This window comes from Oncorhynchus mykiss, chromosome 26 (assembly GCF_013265735.2).
Source record: "Oncorhynchus mykiss isolate Arlee chromosome 26, USDA_OmykA_1.1, whole genome shotgun sequence".
Classification (NCBI taxonomy): Eukaryota; Metazoa; Chordata; class Actinopteri; order Salmoniformes; family Salmonidae; genus Oncorhynchus; species Oncorhynchus mykiss.
The window spans coordinates 11,267,560-11,285,401 of NC_048590.1; the positions used below are offsets into that span (position 1 = coordinate 11,267,560).

General features: G+C 44.5%; 1 protein-coding gene across 4 annotated transcripts in view; it reads right to left on the reverse strand.

The window, feature by feature from the left end:
• mocs1 (molybdenum cofactor synthesis 1) overlaps positions 1-17,842 on the reverse strand; it is a 49,583-nt gene that overhangs the window by 15,725 nt on the left and 16,016 nt on the right. For all 4 annotated transcript variants that reach the window (XR_002470937.2, XM_021585665.2, XM_021585667.2 and 1 more), the window contains exons 4-8: positions 14,502-14,666; positions 11,199-11,260; positions 10,437-10,548; positions 9,187-9,299; positions 1,421-1,531 (exon numbers count right to left, since the gene is read on the reverse strand). Coding sequence is in view for 3 of the 4 variants with exons in the window: in XM_021585665.2 (XP_021441340.1) it covers positions 1,421-1,531; positions 9,187-9,299; positions 10,437-10,548; positions 11,199-11,260; positions 14,502-14,666 (563 nt within the window). In the remaining variant the exon portion in view is untranslated. The remainder of the gene's footprint in view (positions 1-1,420; positions 1,532-9,186; positions 9,300-10,436; positions 10,549-11,198; positions 11,261-14,501; positions 14,667-17,842) is intronic.

The window sequence follows — 17,842 nt, forward strand, 5'->3', positions numbered from 1 at the left end:
TCACAAGTCCTCAACTGGCAGCTTCATGAAATAGTACCCGCAAAACACCAGTCTCAAAGTCAAGAGTGAAGAGACGACTCCGGGATGCTGGCCTTCTAGGCAGAGTTCCTCTGTCCAGTATCTGTTCTTTTTTAACATTTTGCCTATCTTAAGATTTTTCTTTACAACTCTGCCTAGAAGCTGCCAGTTGAGGACTTGTGAAGCATCTGTTTCTCAAACTGGACACTATGATTTTCTGTGAAGGGAGAAGTACACAGCGTTGTACGAGATCTTCAGTTTCTTGGCAATTTCTCGCATGGAATAGCCTTAATTTCTCAGAACAAGAATAGACTGACGTGTTTCAGAAGAAAGTGCTTTGGCCACTTTGAGTCTGTAATCGAACCCCCTAATGCTGATGCTCCAGATACTCAACTAGTCTAAAGAAGGCCAGTTTTATTGCTTATTTAAATCAGAACAACAATTTTCAGCTGTGCTAACATAACTTCAAGGGTTTTTTAATGATCAATTAGCCTTTTAAAATTATAAACTTGGATTAGCAAATAACGTGCCATTGGAACACAGGAGTGATGGTTGCTGATAATGGGCCTCTGTACGCCTATGTAGATATTCCATCAAGAATCTGACGTTTCCAGCTACAATAGTAATTTACAACATTAACAATGTCTGCATTGTATTTCTGATCAATTTGCTGTAATTTAAAAAAAAATGTTACCCCTTTTTCTCCCCAATTTTGTGGTATCCAATTGTTGTAGTAGCTACTATCTTGTCTCATCGCTACAACTCCCGTACGGGCTCGGGAGAGACGAAGATTGAAAGTCATGCGTCCTCCGATGCACAACCCAACCAAGCCGCACTGCTTCTTAACACAGCGCGCATCCAACCCGGAAGCCAGCCGCACCAATGTGTCGGAGGACCTGGCAACCTTGGTTAGCCCGCACTGTGCCCGGCCCGCCACAGGAGTCGCTGGTGCGCGATGAGACAAGGACATCCCTACCAACCAATCCCTCCCTAACCCGGACGACGCTAGGCCAATTGTGCGTCGCCCCACGGACCTCCCGGTCGGGGCCGGTTATGACAAAGCCTGGGCGCAAACCCAGGGACCCTTAACCACTGCGCTACCCGGGAGGCCAATTTGCTGTTATTTTAAATGGGCATAAAATGTGCTTTTCTTTCAAAAACTGGGACATTTCTAAGTGAACCCAAACGTTTCAACGGCAGTGTATACAAAAAAAATGATAAATTTGCTCAGAAAACTTGGGGTGACAAATAAAACCACAGGCAAAATTCGGGGAACCCTGATGTACGTAATCACACACGGGCGACTGTGTCTGCGTGTGTGTGCGATTATGTACGTACACAAACGTCCACACACCCCCACAGTCACCCCTTCACTGTCTACATGCGCACAAGGGCTGTTCACCTTGAGGTTGCCGTCTGCCGTGATGCGTAGTCGGTTGCAGGAGCCACAGAATTGATCCGACATGGAGGTGATGAAGCCCACCTGGCCCTGAAAGCCTGGCACCTTAAATGTCTAAGAAGCAGAGCAGAGAACAGATCGTAAGAACATGGTTTAAGGTAATCTTAGTCCCAGCCTGCTTTCTGTCAAACTGTCTGGTTTTACAGTGCAAGTTGGTAGTGTGGTAACGCCCTCATCTACGTAACCCCATACATTCGATCCTCGTATGATCCTTAAGCATTCCTCATCGCTTTACTCTGTCTCCCTGCGCATCTGCGCCAATCCTTTGGCTAATAAATAAAAATATGTAAGGACTATGAATTTCTGTTCTTTTAGTTTTTATATAGCACATCTGTTCAGGAAAGGATATGTGATTGTTATACTAAGGTCATTTGGAACAGACACTGACCACGTTTACATGCACACCAATATCCCGTTATTATTTCAGGACACTCGAGTATTCTGTTTTTAAGTTGACAAACATCATATCCCATTTACAATAACCCAAATAAGCTTCTATCCAGGTTATAAACCCAGATAAGATGCCTGCGATATGCTTATCTTGGACGGGATACCATTTTACTGTTGTTTTTTGCGGTCTGCGCAGGCTTAGTTTAGCATAGTATCATGGGTGTTGTGTGATTGTTTTATTCTAAGAAGTTAAACAAATTACTTAAAAAAGTAGGATGTCTGCGCACATTCAGTCCACCATAATAATTGCATAATTTATTTTGCCGAGACTCTATACCGGACTGTATCGGCTTAGGCTCCTCTGACCCCTAATTTAGATATGTTTATGGTTATAATTTCCGACATTTGGTAGACCATTTGCTCATCAACCTGTCTATAGTTAGGTGCAGCTTCTGCCCTAAAAGACTAAATAAAGCAGTGCTCGTCAGACTAATGTCTTAAATCAATAGAATGAATGTACATTTGTCAGTTCCAATTCAGCTACTTTCTCAGAGTGAGGACATTTAGGGATCGAAGAGAAAACGCAATGACTGCAAAACAGTGCAAAGATTGTCCCTGTGCAAAAAGCCATACATTTGGCCTTATGAAACATGTTTCTGATAAGACTGCTTGCATGTAAGTGCAGCATAGCATGTTACACGCGATCCCCTAACCAAGCATTCACATTTAAGAGAGAACATTCTACTTCAGGCACCGACAGATGGCCACCTCGCTTCACGTTCCTAGGAAACTATGCAGTATTTTGTTTTTTTTACATGTTATTTCTTACATTGGTACCCCAGGTAATCTTAGGTTTCATTAAATACAGTCAGGAAGAACTACTGAATATAAGAGCAACATCAACTCAACATCAGTACGACCAGGAATATGACTTTCCCAAAGCGGATCCTGTGTTCTGCCTTCCACCCAGGACAACAGAATGGATCCCAGCCTGCGACCCAAAATAACGTCGTCGTAAAATGGGTAAACAAAGTGGTCTTCTAGTCAGGCTCCGGAGACGGGCACATCGCGCACCACTCGCCAATGTACAGTCTCTTGACAACAAGGTTGATGAAATCCGAGCAAGGGTAGCAGTCCAGAGGGACATCAGACTAACGTTCTTTGCTTCACGGAAACATGGCTCACTCGAGAGACGCTAACGGAATCGGTGCAGCCAGCTGTTTTTTTCACGCATCGCACCGACAGAAACAAACATCTTTCTGGTAAGAAGAGGGGCGGGGGAGTATGCATTATGATTAACGAGACCTGGTGTGATCACAACAACATACAGGAACTCAAGTCCTTCTGTTCACCTGATTTAGAATTGCTCACAATCAAATGTCGACCGCATTATCTACCAATGGAATTCTCTTTGATTATAATCACAGCCGTATATATTCCCCCCCCAAGCAGACACATCGATGGCCCTGAACGAACTTTATTTGATTCTTTGCAAACTGGAAACCACATATCCTGAGGCTGCATTCATTGTAGCTGGGGATTTTAACAAGGCTAATCTGAAAACAAGACTCCCTAAATTGTATCAGCATATCGATTGCGCAACCAGGGCTGGCAAAACCTTGGTTCATTGCAATTCTAACTTCCGTGACGCAAAACTACCATTCCAGTGTTTTACTTGCTATATTGTATTTACTTTGCCACCATGGCCTTTGCCTTTACCTCCCTTCTCACCTCATTTGCTCACATCGTATATAGACTTGTTTATACTGTATTATTGACTGTATGTTTGTTTTACTCCATGTGTAACTCTGTGTCGTTGTATCTGTCGAACTGCTTTGCTTTATCTTGGCCAGGTCGCAATTGTAAATGAGAACTTGTTCTCAACTTGCCTACCTGGTTAAATAAAGGTGAAATAAAAAAGAAATAAAAAATAAGGCCCTCCCCCGCCCTCCTTTCGGAAAAGCTGACCACGACTCCATTTTGTTGTTCCCTGCCTACAGACAGAAACTAAAACAAGAAGCTCCCGCGCTCAGGTCTGTTCTACGCTGGTCCAACCAATCTGATTGCACGCTTCAAGACTGCTTCGGTCACGTGGACTGGGATATGTTCCGCATTGCTTCCAACAACAACATTGACCAATACGCTGATTCGGTGAGCGAGTTCATTAGAAAGTGCGTTGAAGATGTCGTTACCATAGCAATGATTAAAACATTCCCAAACCAGAAACCGTGGATTGATGGCAGCATTAGCGTGAAACTGAAAGCGCGAACCACTGCTTTTAACCAGGGAAAGGACCGGAAACATGACCGAATACAAACAGTGTAGCTATTCCCTCCGGAAGGCAATCAAACAAGCTAAGCGTCAGTATAGAGACAAAGTAGAGTCACAATTCAACGGCTCAGACACAAGAGGTATGTGGCAGGGTCTATAGTCAATCACGGATTACAAAAAGAAAACCAGCCCCGTCTCGGACCAGGATGTCTTGCTCCCAGGCAGACTAAATAACTTTTTTGCCCGCTTTGAGGACAATACAGTGCCACTGACACGGCCCGCAACCAAAACCTGAGGACTCTCCTTCACTGCAGCCGACATGAGTAAAACATTTAAATGTGTTAACCGTCGCAAAGCTGCAGGCCCAGACGGCATCCCCAGCTGCGCCCTCAGAGCATGGGCAGACCAGCTGGCTGGTGTGTTTACGGACATATTCAATCAATCCTTATCCCAGTCTGCTGTTCCCCACCTGCTTCAAGAGGGCCACCATTGTCCCTGTTCCCAAGAAAGCTAAGGTAACTGAGATAAACGACTACCGCCCCGTAGCACCCACTTCCGTCATCATGAAGTGCTTTGAGAGACTAGTCAAGGACCATATCACCTCCACCCTACCTGACACCCTAGACCCACTCCAATTTGCTTACCGCCCAAATAGGTCCACAGACAATGCAATCTCAACCACACCGCACACTGCCCTAACCCATCTGGACAAGAGGAATACCTATGTGAGAATGCTGTTCATCGACTACAGCTCAGCATTTAACACCATAGTACCCTCCAAACTTGTCTTCAAGCTCGAGATCCTGGGTCTTGCCCCCGCTATGTGTAACTGGGTACTGGACTTCCTGACGGGCCGCCCCCAGGTGGTGAGGGTAGTTAACAACATCTCCACCCCGCTGATCCTCAACACTGGGGCCCCACAAGGGTGCGTTCTGAGCCCTCTCCTGTACTCCCTGTTCACCCACGACTATGTGGCCATGCACGCCTCCAACTCAATCATCAAGTTTGCGGACGACACTACAGTGGTAGGCTTGATTACCAACAACGATGAGACTGCCTACAGGGAGGAGGTGAGGGCCCTCAGGGTGAGGTGTCAGGAAAATAACCTCACACTCAACGTCAACAAAACAAAGGAGATGATTGTGGACTTCAGGAAACAGCAGAGGGAACACCCCCCTATCCACATCGATGGGACCGTAGTGGAGAGGGTAGTAAGTTAAGTTCCTCGGCGTACATATCACGGACAAACTGAATTGGTCCACCCACACAGACAACGTCGTGAAGAAGGCGCAGCAGCGCCTCTTCAACCTCAGGAGGCTGAAGAAATTTGGCTTGTCTCCAAAAGCACTCACAAACTTCTACAGATGCACAATCCAGAGCATCCTGTCAGGGTGCATCACCGCCTGGTACAGCAACTGCTCCGCCCACAACCGTAAGGCTCTCCAGAGGGTAGTGAGGTCAGCACAACGCATCACCGGGGGCAAACTACCTGCCCTCCAGGACACCTACACCACCCGATGTCACAGGAAGGCCATAAAGATCATCAAGGACAACAACCACCCAAGCCACTGCCTGTTCACCCCGCTATCATCCAGAAGGCGAGGTCAGTACAGGTGAATTAAAGCAGGGACCGAGAGACTGAAAAACAGCTTCCATCTCAAGGAAAGCAATACAAGCATTTGTGTAAGTTTATCGATCGCTCGACAAAACAATAAGTACACTTAGCATCAGGTATTTATGTTCCATAAAGATATTTTTTATATCCAAATACCTCCGTTAGTTTGGTGCGTTATGCCCAGGAATCCACCGGAAAGAGCGGTCACGACAACACAGACCAAAATTCCAAATTATATCCATAATGTCCACAGAAACATGTCAGATGTTTTTTTATAATCAATCCTCAGGGTGTTTTTCAAATATCTATTCGATAAGATATCAACCGGGACAGTTAGCTTTTCAATAGGACCGGGAGTAACAATGGCCGCCTTTCTCTTTTGCGCACAATTCACTCTGAAAGCCCCCACCTATCCACTTACGCCATGTGGTCGTTCACGCTCATTCTTCAAAATAAAAGCCTGAAACTGTCTGAATACTGTTGACACCTTGAGGATGCGATAGGAAAAGTAATCTGGTTGATATCCCTTTATATGGAGCAATGGGAGGCTATGGAACATGGAGTTTTCAAAATAGAAGCCACTTCCTGGTTTGATGTTTCTCAGGGTTTTGCCTGCAATATCAATTCTGTTATACTCACAGACAATATTTTGACAGTTTTGGAAACTTTAGTGTTTTCTATCCTAATCTGTCAATTATATGCATATTCTAGCATCTGGTCCTGAGAAATAGGCTGTTTACTTTGGGAACGTTATTTTTCCAAACATAAAAATAGTGCCCCCTAGCTTAAAGAGGTTTTAAACAGCTACAATTAACATTGAGTGGCTGCTGCCAACACACTGACTGAACTCCAGCCACTTTAATAATGGGAATTGATGTAAAAAAATATCACTAGCCACTTAATATAATGTTTACATACCCTACATTACTCATCTCATATGTATATGTATGTACTGTACTCTATATCATCTACTGCATCATTTTGTAATACATGCATCACTAGCCACTTTAAACTATGCCACTTTGTTTACATACCCTACATTACTCATCTCATATGTATATACTGTACTCGACACCATCTAGCCTATGCCGTTCTGTACCATCACTCATTCATATAACTGTATGTACATATTCTTTATCCCTTTACACTTGTGTGTATAAGGTAGTAGTTTTGGAATTGTTAGGTTAGATTACTCGTTGGTTATTAATGCATTGTCGGAACTAGAAGCACAAGCATTTCGCTACACTCGCATTAACATCTGCTAACCATGTGTGTGACAAATAAATTTGATTTCTCCACTGATCTTTCCAAGACAAAATTATAATTTTACGGCCATTTTTATTAAATTCATATTTTAGTTTAAAGTTTATATTCTATTAATCTATATCTCAGTCAGTGTCTAGGTTTTTAGCTTTTATTCCATTTAACCCAAAATAACCTAAATTAGGAATATTCTGTTTATTCATGAGTAGAGGGATACTCGTGAGCGGGATATGAAAGGTGCGTGTAAACAGCTCATCCAAATAAGACCTTAACCGGGATATGAACTACACTGCTCAAAAAAATAAAAGGGAACACTTATAAACAACACAATGTAACTCCAAGTCAATCACACTTCTGTGAAATCAAACTGTCCACTTAGGAAGCAACACTGATTGACAATACATTTCACATGCTGTTGTGCAAATGGAATAGACAACAGGTGGAAATTATAGGCAATTAGCAAGACACCCCCAATAAAGGAGTGGTTCTGCAGGTGGTGACCACAGACCACTTCTCAGTTCCTATGCTTCCTGGCTGATGTTTTGGTCACTTTTGAATGCTGGCGGTGCTTTCACTCTAGTGGTAGCATGAGACGGAGTCTACAACCCTCACAAGTGGCTCAGGTAGTGCAGCTCATCCAGGGTGGCACATCAATGCGAGCTGTGGCAAGAAGGTTTGCTGTGTCTGTCAGCGTAGTGTCCAGAGCATGGAGGCGCTACCAGGAGACAGGCCAGTACATCAGGAGAAGTGGAGGAGGCCTTAGGAGGGCAACAACCCAGCAGCAGGACCACTACCTCCGCCTTTGTGCAAGGTGGAGCAGGAGTAGCACTGCCAGAGCCCTGCAAAATGACCTCCAGCAGGACACAAATGTGCATGTGTCTGCTCAAACGGTCAGAAACAGACTCCATGACGGTGGTATGAGGGCCCGACGTCCACAGGTGGGGGTTGTGCTTATAGCCTAACACCGTGCAGGACGTTTGGCATTTGCCAGAGAACACCAAGATTGGCAAATTCGCCATTGGCGCCCTGTGCTCTTCACAGATGAAAGCAGGTTCACACTGAGCACATGTGACAGACGTGGCAGAGTCTGGACACGCCGTGGAGACCGTTCTGCTGCCTGCAACATCCTCCAGGATTACCGGTTTTGCGGTGGGTCGGTCATGGTGTGGGGTGGCATTTCTATTTCTATGTCATTTCCCTTGTGAGACCATATGCTGGTGCGGTTGGCCCTGGGTTCCTCCTAATGCAAGACAATGCTAGACCTCATGTGGCTGGAGTGTGTCAGCAGTTCCTGCAAGAGGGAGGCATTGATGCTATGGACTGGCCCGCCCGTTCCCCAGACCTGAATCCAATTGAGTATATCTGGGACATCATGTCTCGCTTTAGTCCAGGTCTGGGAGGAGATCCCTCAGAAGACCATCCGCCACCTCATCAGGAGCATGCCCAGGCATTGTAGGGAGGTCATACAGGCACGTGGAGGTCACACACACTACTGAGCCTCGTTTTGACTTGTTTTAAGGACATTACAAAGTTGGATCAGCCTGTAGTGTGGTTTTCCACTTTAATTTTGAGTGTGACTCCAAATCCAGACCTCCATGGGTTGATAAATTTGATTTCCATTGATAATTTGTGTGATTTTGTTGTCAGCACATTCAACTATGTAAAGAAAAAAGTATTTAATAAGAATATTTCATTCATTCAGATCTAGGATGTGTTATTTTAGTGTTCCCTTTATTTTTTTGAGCAGTGTATTATCCGGGAATACTGTTCGCATGTACATGTGGTCATTGAGATCATTAGCCTGAGTGCCAGTCTGTTTGGCTTGACAATGAGCAATGAAGTGCACAAACAGATCTGGGACCAAGATAATTACAAAAGGGACCAGCTTTGCTTTCAGGCATCACTGTATCTTGACATTTTCATTAGAATCTGATTTAGCTTGCACAACCATGTGACTTAAACAATTAATTCATGCAACCAGCACACACTGTGGGAAGTACTGCATCTCTGATGTAGCAGAAATAGATAACGTGTCATCATAATTTGTTCCTGGGCGGACCCGGCACATTGAATATTTAATTTAGCCAAGTCGCAGGTGCGAGATGAGGCAGATTAATCATTTTGAGATTATCTTTTGGAATTTGAGTGGGCTGGGGGGGAAGAGAGGAACCTTGGCTGTGTCCGTCTTTCCGAGTGGAAGCTGTTCCAAACTGGGCCACTGCTGTCTAATGCGGTCCAGCATCTCCTGGTAGCTCACCATCTTCTTGAAGTTCCATTTGTTACCTGCAGGAGGCAGCAGAGGTCAACTTAATGGAGTGGATGACAGACCATGATTGAAATCTTATTTATTTTCTCTCAAAATACTTTGTGCGCTTGATTGTGTTTCCCGGCACACCAGGGGGGGTTGCTTTTTCACATTTTGGACAGTTCTATTGGTTCAATGAGGCCGAGCAAGCTAAATCAAGCATACCTAAAGAAAACCAAATCTATTTGCACCCAAGTCTAGTTGAGGATAAACCTGTATAGTACGTGTCATGAGACTCTCTCTCTTCATTAAACACTGTTGGTTACCATGTGTTTCTGAACAGTGATGATATACCTATTGAAGTCCAAATTCAAGCCTCTTAGGCTCGGTTTGGATGACAGTTCATTTTCTTGCCTTCCTTGAAGTAATCGCTGATTAGCGACACAGTGAAATGCTTGCATTTACAATCCAATCATAATTTTTTTTTTTTTAAGTCATTCATTTGTTTATGTAAGTATCTAAAAGGGGTGAGTGAGGGTTTAAATGCTAAACTCTGTCACCCTGTCTAATCTATTTTTAAAACTAGACTGAGGAGGTTAGCTAACACAAACTGGTGCTATCGCTTTATCTTCAGTATTTCTAGAAACTGCCAATTGTAAACTCATTATTTACCCTATTCGTAAGGAACATTACTCATAATAGTTTGATTTGAAAGTGTGAGACTGCATTGAACCCAAACAAACATATACCTATGTAAAACTAGGTCTACAATTTGAATATAAGGTAGATGGCTAAGGGTCTTATTATTTAAAAATTACAGCAATTTAAAATCCATCATGATTGAAATATTAGTAAAGTATTAGTCTATTTAAGGGAATTGAAAATACTGAGACGATGACTGTTATCCTTCTACAAAAAAAAAAAAAAAAAAACTTGGACTATGCAGTAAAATGGCAACATTGGCAGTGTGCATTTTTTGTATTTTGACACTTTAAATCAGACAGTAATCAAAGAGGGAGACAGGCAAGTGGTAGAAACAGCGGGGAGGGTGGATACAGGGATTGAAACTCCGGTCTCCAGTCACGTCAGAGAAGGACTCTGACGTCACAGGGAATGTTACCACTCGACCACAGCTCTGCAGTGGTGGCAATGGTCTTTAAGAAAGGTCTACTCACCGTCAAAGGGCATGTACTCAATGAAGCGTACTTCCAGAGGCTTCTTCTCTGTCAGGGCCACAAAGTCCAGAAGCTCGTCCTCGTTGAGGCCCCGCATGACAACACAGTTGACCTGTAGAGAGCAGTGTGCAGCAGTGAGCAACATTAACATTTTAGCAGACACTTATCTAGAGTGAGAGTTAGTGCATTCAACTTAAGATAGATAGGTGACAACTGTAAAGGACATCACGCTGCTAGCGTAGCGAGTACAGCTTCCTCCCGATTCGGTCCATACCTGGTGCGAACTCAGGACCTCTGTCTTGCAAACACACGTTACCGCCCTCCTGAAGCGTCTTACTAGCTAGTGGGGACACTTCAGGCTGAGGAGTAAGTTTCACGCATCCCCATGTGCTGCGCAACCACATATCACAGTAATAGTAAGTACAACAAAGTAGTTATCAGCAAAGTCAGTGCTTGTAGCTACAAACCTTTCACCAGAGAGCTGCCAAAACTGCACAAATACGTGTGTTTTGACTGACTGCAGTACCAACACAAACCATGCATTAAAACACTATGGAGGGAAAGCTTTCCATAGGGAAAGAGTATCAACACTCTCAAACCAACCGTCTGATGCATTCAAACATGTGAACAAGAGTGAACAAGAGTGAAAACATGCACTCACACTGAACCTAACATCGTGACAAGTATGGCTTCCAACCTACAGCTAGCTTCTTTGGAAGAACCAGCAAATGAACAAAGTTGAGTAGGACTCTGATCTTTTACCTTGACAGGGTTATAGCCCATCTCAATGGCTTTGTCAATACCTTCCATGACCTTGTGGAACCCTAGGAAAGAGAGGAAGGCAACAATGAAAACAGAGCAGTAGCCACAGGCTACTAGGCTTATGTGATACATTTTATTCTAAACGCCTTCCAAATGGCCAAGGACACAATAATTAGACGACACATTGTGCCTTGTAAGTCCCTTAAAGCTGAAATGGGTTCATGTCCCCCCTCCCCACGTTCTCCCTTTTCAACGCCAGAATGTGAAGTCACACGAGGAATCGTCCCAGACAAAGCTTAACCATCCAGTCTCAAGGCGTGAGACCAACTGCAATTTCAAATCATATTGTATTAGTCACATGCGCCGAACACAACAGGACCTTAGTGAAATGCTTACTTACGAGCCACTAACCAACGCAGTTAAAAAAATATATGGATAAGAATAAGAGATAAAAGTAACAAGTAATTATAGAGCAGCAGTAAAATAAAAAATAGCGAGACTCATATACAGTGGGGGTACCGATACAGAGTCAATGTGCGGGAGCACAGGTTAGTTGAGGTAGTATGTATATGTAGGTAGAGTTATTAACGTGACTATGCTTAGATGATAACAGAGTAGCAGTGGTGTAAAAGGGGGGGGGGGGGGGGCAATGCAAATAGTCTGGGTAGCCATTTGACTAGATGTTCAGGAGTCTTATGGCTTGGGGGTAGAAGCTGTTTAGAAGCCTCTTGGACCTAGACTTGGCACTCCTGTACCGCTTGCCATGCGGTAGCAGAGAGAACATCCTATGACTAGGATGGCTGGAGTCTGACATTTTAGGGCCTTCCTCTGACACTGCCTGGTATAGAAGTCCTGGTTGGCAGGAAGCTTGACCCCAGTGATGTACTGGGCCGTTCGCATTACCCTCTGTAGTGCCTTGCGGACGGAGGCCGAGCAGTGATGCAATCAGTCAGGATGCTCTTGATGGTGCAGCTGTAAAAGCTTTTGAGGATCTGAGGACCCATACCAAATATTTTCAGTCTCCTGAGGGGGAATAGGTTTTGTCGAGCCCTCTTCACAACTGTCTTGGTGTGTTTGGACCCTGTTAGTTTGTTGGTGATATGGACACCAAGGAACTTGAAGCTCTCAACCTGCTCCACAGCAGCCCCGTCGATGAGAATGGGTGTGTACTCGGTTCTCTTTTTCCTGTAGTCCACAATCATCTCCTTTGTCTTGATCACGTTGAGAGGTTGTTGTCCTGGCACTACACGGCCAGGGCTCTGACCTCCTCCCTATAGGCTGTCTCATTGTTGTCTGTGATCAGGCCTACCACTGTTGTGTCATCGGTAAACTTAATGATGGTGTTGGAGTCGTGCCTGGCCGTGCAGTCATGAGTGAACAGGGAGTACAGGAGGGGACTGAGCATGCACCCATGAGTGGCGCCTGTGTTGTGGATCAGCGTGGCAGCTGTGTTGTTACCTACCCTTAACACATAGATTAGATTAGTGATGAGCTTTGAGGGCACTATGGTGTTGAACGCTGAGCTGTAGTCTATGAATAGCATTCTCACATAGCAGTTCCTTTTATCCAAGTGGGAAAGGGCAGTGTGGAGTGCATTAGAGATTGCATCATCTGTGGATCTGTTGGGGCGGTATGCAAATTGGAGTGGGTCTAGGGTTTCTCGGATAATGGTGTTGATGTGAGCCATGACCAGCCTTTCAAAGCACTTCAAGGCTACAGACGTGAGTGCTACAGGTCGTAGTCATTTAGGCAGGTTACGTTTGTGTTCTTGGGCACAGGAACTGTGCTTAAAACATGTTGGTATTACAGACTTGGACAGGGAGAGGTTGAAAATGTCAGTGAAGACACTTGCCAGTTGGTCAGCGCATGCTCGCAGTACAAGTCCTGGTAATCCGTCTGGCCCTGCCGCCTTGTGAATGTTGACGTGGTTAAAGGTCTTACTCACATCGGCTGCGGAGAGCATGATCGCCCAGTCTTCCGGAACAGCTGGTGCTCTCATGCATGTTTCAGTGTTATTTTCCTCAGAGAGCATAGAAGTAGTTTAGCTCGTTTGGTAGGCTTGAGTCATTTCAGTTGAAACGTACACTACTAATGCCAGCGCTACCGGAGATATCAATGTCTCTTCCTGTGTTTTGATTCAGACAATCCCACAGAGGAAAGGTGAAGGCTAGGTTGTTTCCATTCCATTCATTCTAATTGGAAGGGCAGTCGCTTCTACCTGATAGTGCCATGTTACAGTTTAATGGGTGTTCAACAGGCTGATTCAAGTGAAATGGCTAATTTGGCCCACACCTTGATTTTAGCTAAGTTGTTTTCAAATGGTATTTTGAAAGGCACTGACTATAGGAGGTAGGGCTTTTACGCTTTTGAAACAGGAAGCTAATCAATATCAATGGAAAGTATTTGCAAATCAAGTTGCCGCTGTACACTGATGGGGGCATTACCATATTTGGGTGTCATGTAGGAAAATCTTACAGGTCAATACAATTCTGTCAAGAACATTTCCATTATATGGTTTAAAAATGTATCAGGTTGAAAAAATGTAAGTGCTGTGATCATGAGTAATTTTAACATGTTAAATCATTCATGTATCACATTATGTACCGCAGGGTCAGACAAATGTTTTATGCATGTTAGCTTTTAGTTTAGTTTCCTCATTACATGAGGTGAATAGGGCTCAACCGTTGAGTTTTCAAAATGTGCACAGAAAATATCATGCTTTTTTGTTGTGCACTTCCCTTTTTTATCTTATCAATAAACCCTAAATTGTTCATGGTGAATGTGTTGTGTCCCTCACTTCATACTTTACTAATATACTGTAAGTACGTGTAGCCCTAACAGAAATTCCAGAAAGCTTAAATGAAAGCCAGCACACAACAGTCAAGTAACTTCATCCCTACTCTGAACTTGATGAGTTTTTAATACGGTTGTCAATACAACATACATTTACCTCATTTGGAGACAGAGATATACCGGAAGAACAGCTTTCCCACATCTTCTATAGCCCTCTGGACAACGAAACCAGTCAGCCCAACAGTGAAAGCCCAGTGTACTGTAAGAGGTTTGGCTCTGACTTTATTTTTCCTGTGTGCTGCTGCTCTCATTCCTCAGCCTGTCTACTCCATCTGTCCCTGCCTCGCAGGAACCTGCCTCCCTGAGCTCTGCCCCTCTGTCAATCCTAACATTGGCTCCAGTCGCTGAAATAGGTGCTGAGCACACATTGGCTCCATCCACAACAATGTTCGTTTTGGCACAAAATGGCTACCAGGCAACATACTGTAGGTTATGGGGAAGGTGGGTTACCTTTCCGCCGGACGATGAACTCAAACTTAGCCGGCACCAGGGTGTCCAGGCTGATGTTGAGCAGGTCCAGACCAGCCTCCTTCAGTTTAGGCAGCAGCCTCACCAGGTTCATTCCATTGGTGGTCACAGCAATGGTCTTCAGGCCCTCCAACTTCCTCAGCTCCGCTGGACAGACAGATGGACAAACAGACAGGTGATAAACTGAAGCTGTGATACAGCACAGTGACAAATGGAAAACAATTCCTGGTTGAATTGAACACTGTTGACTACAAAGTAAGTGGGTGTGACTGGCTAAGCATGCATATCACAAGATGGGGTTTGGGGATCATTTGCAAGATCATCAACCACAAAGCCCCACTTCACACACCCACAGAGACTTCAGACACTCTAGTGTAAAGTTTCTTGGATCAGCTTCCCTTCCCCCAATTCTAACCATAAACAGGAGTGGGGAAATGCAAAACTGACCCCAGATTAGCATCTAGGAGCATCCTGCCTTCCTGTTAAGGCGAGGGCTGATTTCAAGGTTTTACTGCTAACCTACAAAGATTTACATGGGCTTGCTCTTACCTAACTTTCTGATTTGGTCCTGCCGTACAAACCTGCACGTACACTGGCTTACTGGTGTTCTTTCATGCCGTCCCTAGGAGGGGTGCGTCACTTGAGTGGGTTGAGTCACTGACGTGATCTTCCTGTCTGGGTTGGCGCCCCCCCTTGGGTTGTGTCGTGGCAGAGAAATTTGTGGGCTATTCTCGGCCTCGTCTCAGGATGGTAAGTTGGTGTTTGAGGATATCCCTCCATTGGTGTGGGGGCTGTGCGTTGGGAAAGTGGGTGGGGTTATATCCTTCCTGTTTAGCCCTGTCCGGGGGTATCATCGGATGGGGCCACAGTGTCTCCTGACCCCCCGTCTCAGAGCCTCCAGTATTTATGCTGCAGTAGTTTGTGCCGGGGGCTAGGGTCAGTTTGTTATATCTGGAGTACTTCTCCCGTCTTATCCGGTGTCCTGTGTGAATTTAAGTATGCTCTCTCTAATTCTCTCTTTCTTTCTCTCTCTCAGAAGACCTGAGCCCATGCCTCAGGACTACCTGGCATGATGACTCCTTGCTGTCCCCAGTCCACTTGGCCGTGCTGCTGCTCCAGTTTCAACTGTTCTGCCTGCGGCTATGGAATCCTGACCTGTTCACCGGACGTGCTACCTGTCCCAGACCTGCTGTTTTCAACTCTCTAGAGACAGCAGGAGCGGTAGAGATACTCTTAAATGATCAGCTATGAAAAGCCAACTGACATTTACTCCTGAGGTACTAACTTGCTGCACCCTCGACAACTACTGTGATTATTATTATTTGTCCATACTGGTCATTTATGAACATTTGAGAATCTTGGCCAGTAGATATGTCTGCTGATGTCATGGTGCCAATCGGAAAAGGTCACGCGTTTGATCAGCACATGACCACTGGTGAGCTGTGTCCACATGGACTCCATCCCTACCAGAACATCCAGTTTAGACATGCTCAATTTGCTTTTTCGCCATGACGTGGTTTGGCTTCTGTTGTGCAATTTCCCCTTTAGGCCTTTCCCTCGATGACATCACATCTTGCAGATGCACTGTCCTAACCCCACAAACTTAATGGAAAATAAATGGATTCCAATGCCTACCGTTATGACATCTACTGAAAAGCACCTCTAACAACTTGAACTCAAAATGACCAACCATTATTGTGTAAATCCTGTATCAATGAATGTGTGTGTATCTTGGATGATGATTCTTCCCAATGTGAGCACTTCAATAGAGTTATGATTGGTCGGTAACAGCAATGGTAGGCCATCATATCACAAGATACAACACACAGTCATGGCATAGTATATCCATTCCCCCTTACATGATTCATTAAGTTTAAAGCACGCGGAGAGCGAGACAGTCATGAGCCTTGTCTCTCCAAAACACTTACAAGCCTCTCTCGCCAGCAAGGGGAGTTAACTTATGAATCATATATAACTGAAGATTATACAAAATCTTAGATCACTCCACAGACCAATGTCACTACATTCACATTAAGTCACAATCATAGCTATTGGCTCTTGCCATTTAGTAGGAAGTTATTCCTCCTTCTAGCTAAAATTATACAGAAACTTGCCTCCCGGGTGGCGCAGTGTTTAAGACCACTGTACAATAGCGCCAGCTGTGCCACCAGAGACTCTGGGTTCGCGCCCAGGCTCTGTAGTAACCGGCCGCAACCGGGAGGTCCATGGGGTGACACACAATTGGCCTAGTGTCGTCCGGGTTAAGGAGGGCTTGGCCGGTAGGGATATCCTTGTCTCATCGCGCACCAGTGACTCCTGTGGCGGGCCGGGCGCAGTGCGCCAGGTGCATGGTGTTCCCTCCGACACATTGGTGCTTCTGGGTTGGATGCACGCTGTGTTAAGAAGCAGTGCGGCTTGGTTGGGTTGTGTATCGGAGGACGCATGACCTTCAACCTTCGTCTCTCCCGAGCCCGTACGGGAGTTGTAGTGATGAGACAAGATAGTAGCTACTAAACAATTGGATACCACGAAAGGGGTTAAAAAAAATCAACAAACTAAAAAATTATACAGAAACTGATAAAACTACAAGAGAAAAAGAGGTTTATCTGGCTTGGTTTATCTGACATGTATACTGAACAAAAATATAAAACGCAACGTGTCATGACCTGAACTAAAAGGTCCCAGAAACGAGATGAGACGAAATGAGTCTCAGGTTCTCTTTTAGTAAACATTGAAAATGTCCCACAGACCACACAAGGGTTAAATCAAATAAAGCGACCCTTGAATAATTTGCGTAAACAATAAAACTCTTCCAAATTGTAAATTGCATTTACAAATGAATGCGACTGGTATTAGTCTTTCCTGTAAAAGAAAACTACTTTACAGACTCTCCGTTATGCTTCTAAATGTATTTGGTGTTGTTTACATTGTTCCAAACTATTAGAGAAATTATACTGTAACCTAACAGCACCTGATTAGCACACATAATATGCATACAGTGCTTGCTCCTTACTTCATTTTTATTGATCTCTAGTATTTTCCACTATTAGTCAAATGTATTCCTCACATCTGACTTCCCCTTAACCGCCTTAGCAACCAGTAAACATTCACCCATTTCAAATGTATTTGTCACGTCCTCTGCATCCATTTTGCTGTCATGGGTTACGATTTTATTATAAAACCTAACAGCACCTGATTAGCACACATAATATGCATACAGTGCTTGCTCCGTTGGACTAGTAACCGAAAGGTTGCAAGTTCAAATCCCCGAGCTGACAAGGTACAAATCTCTACAAATTAACAGGCAGTTAACCCACTGTTCC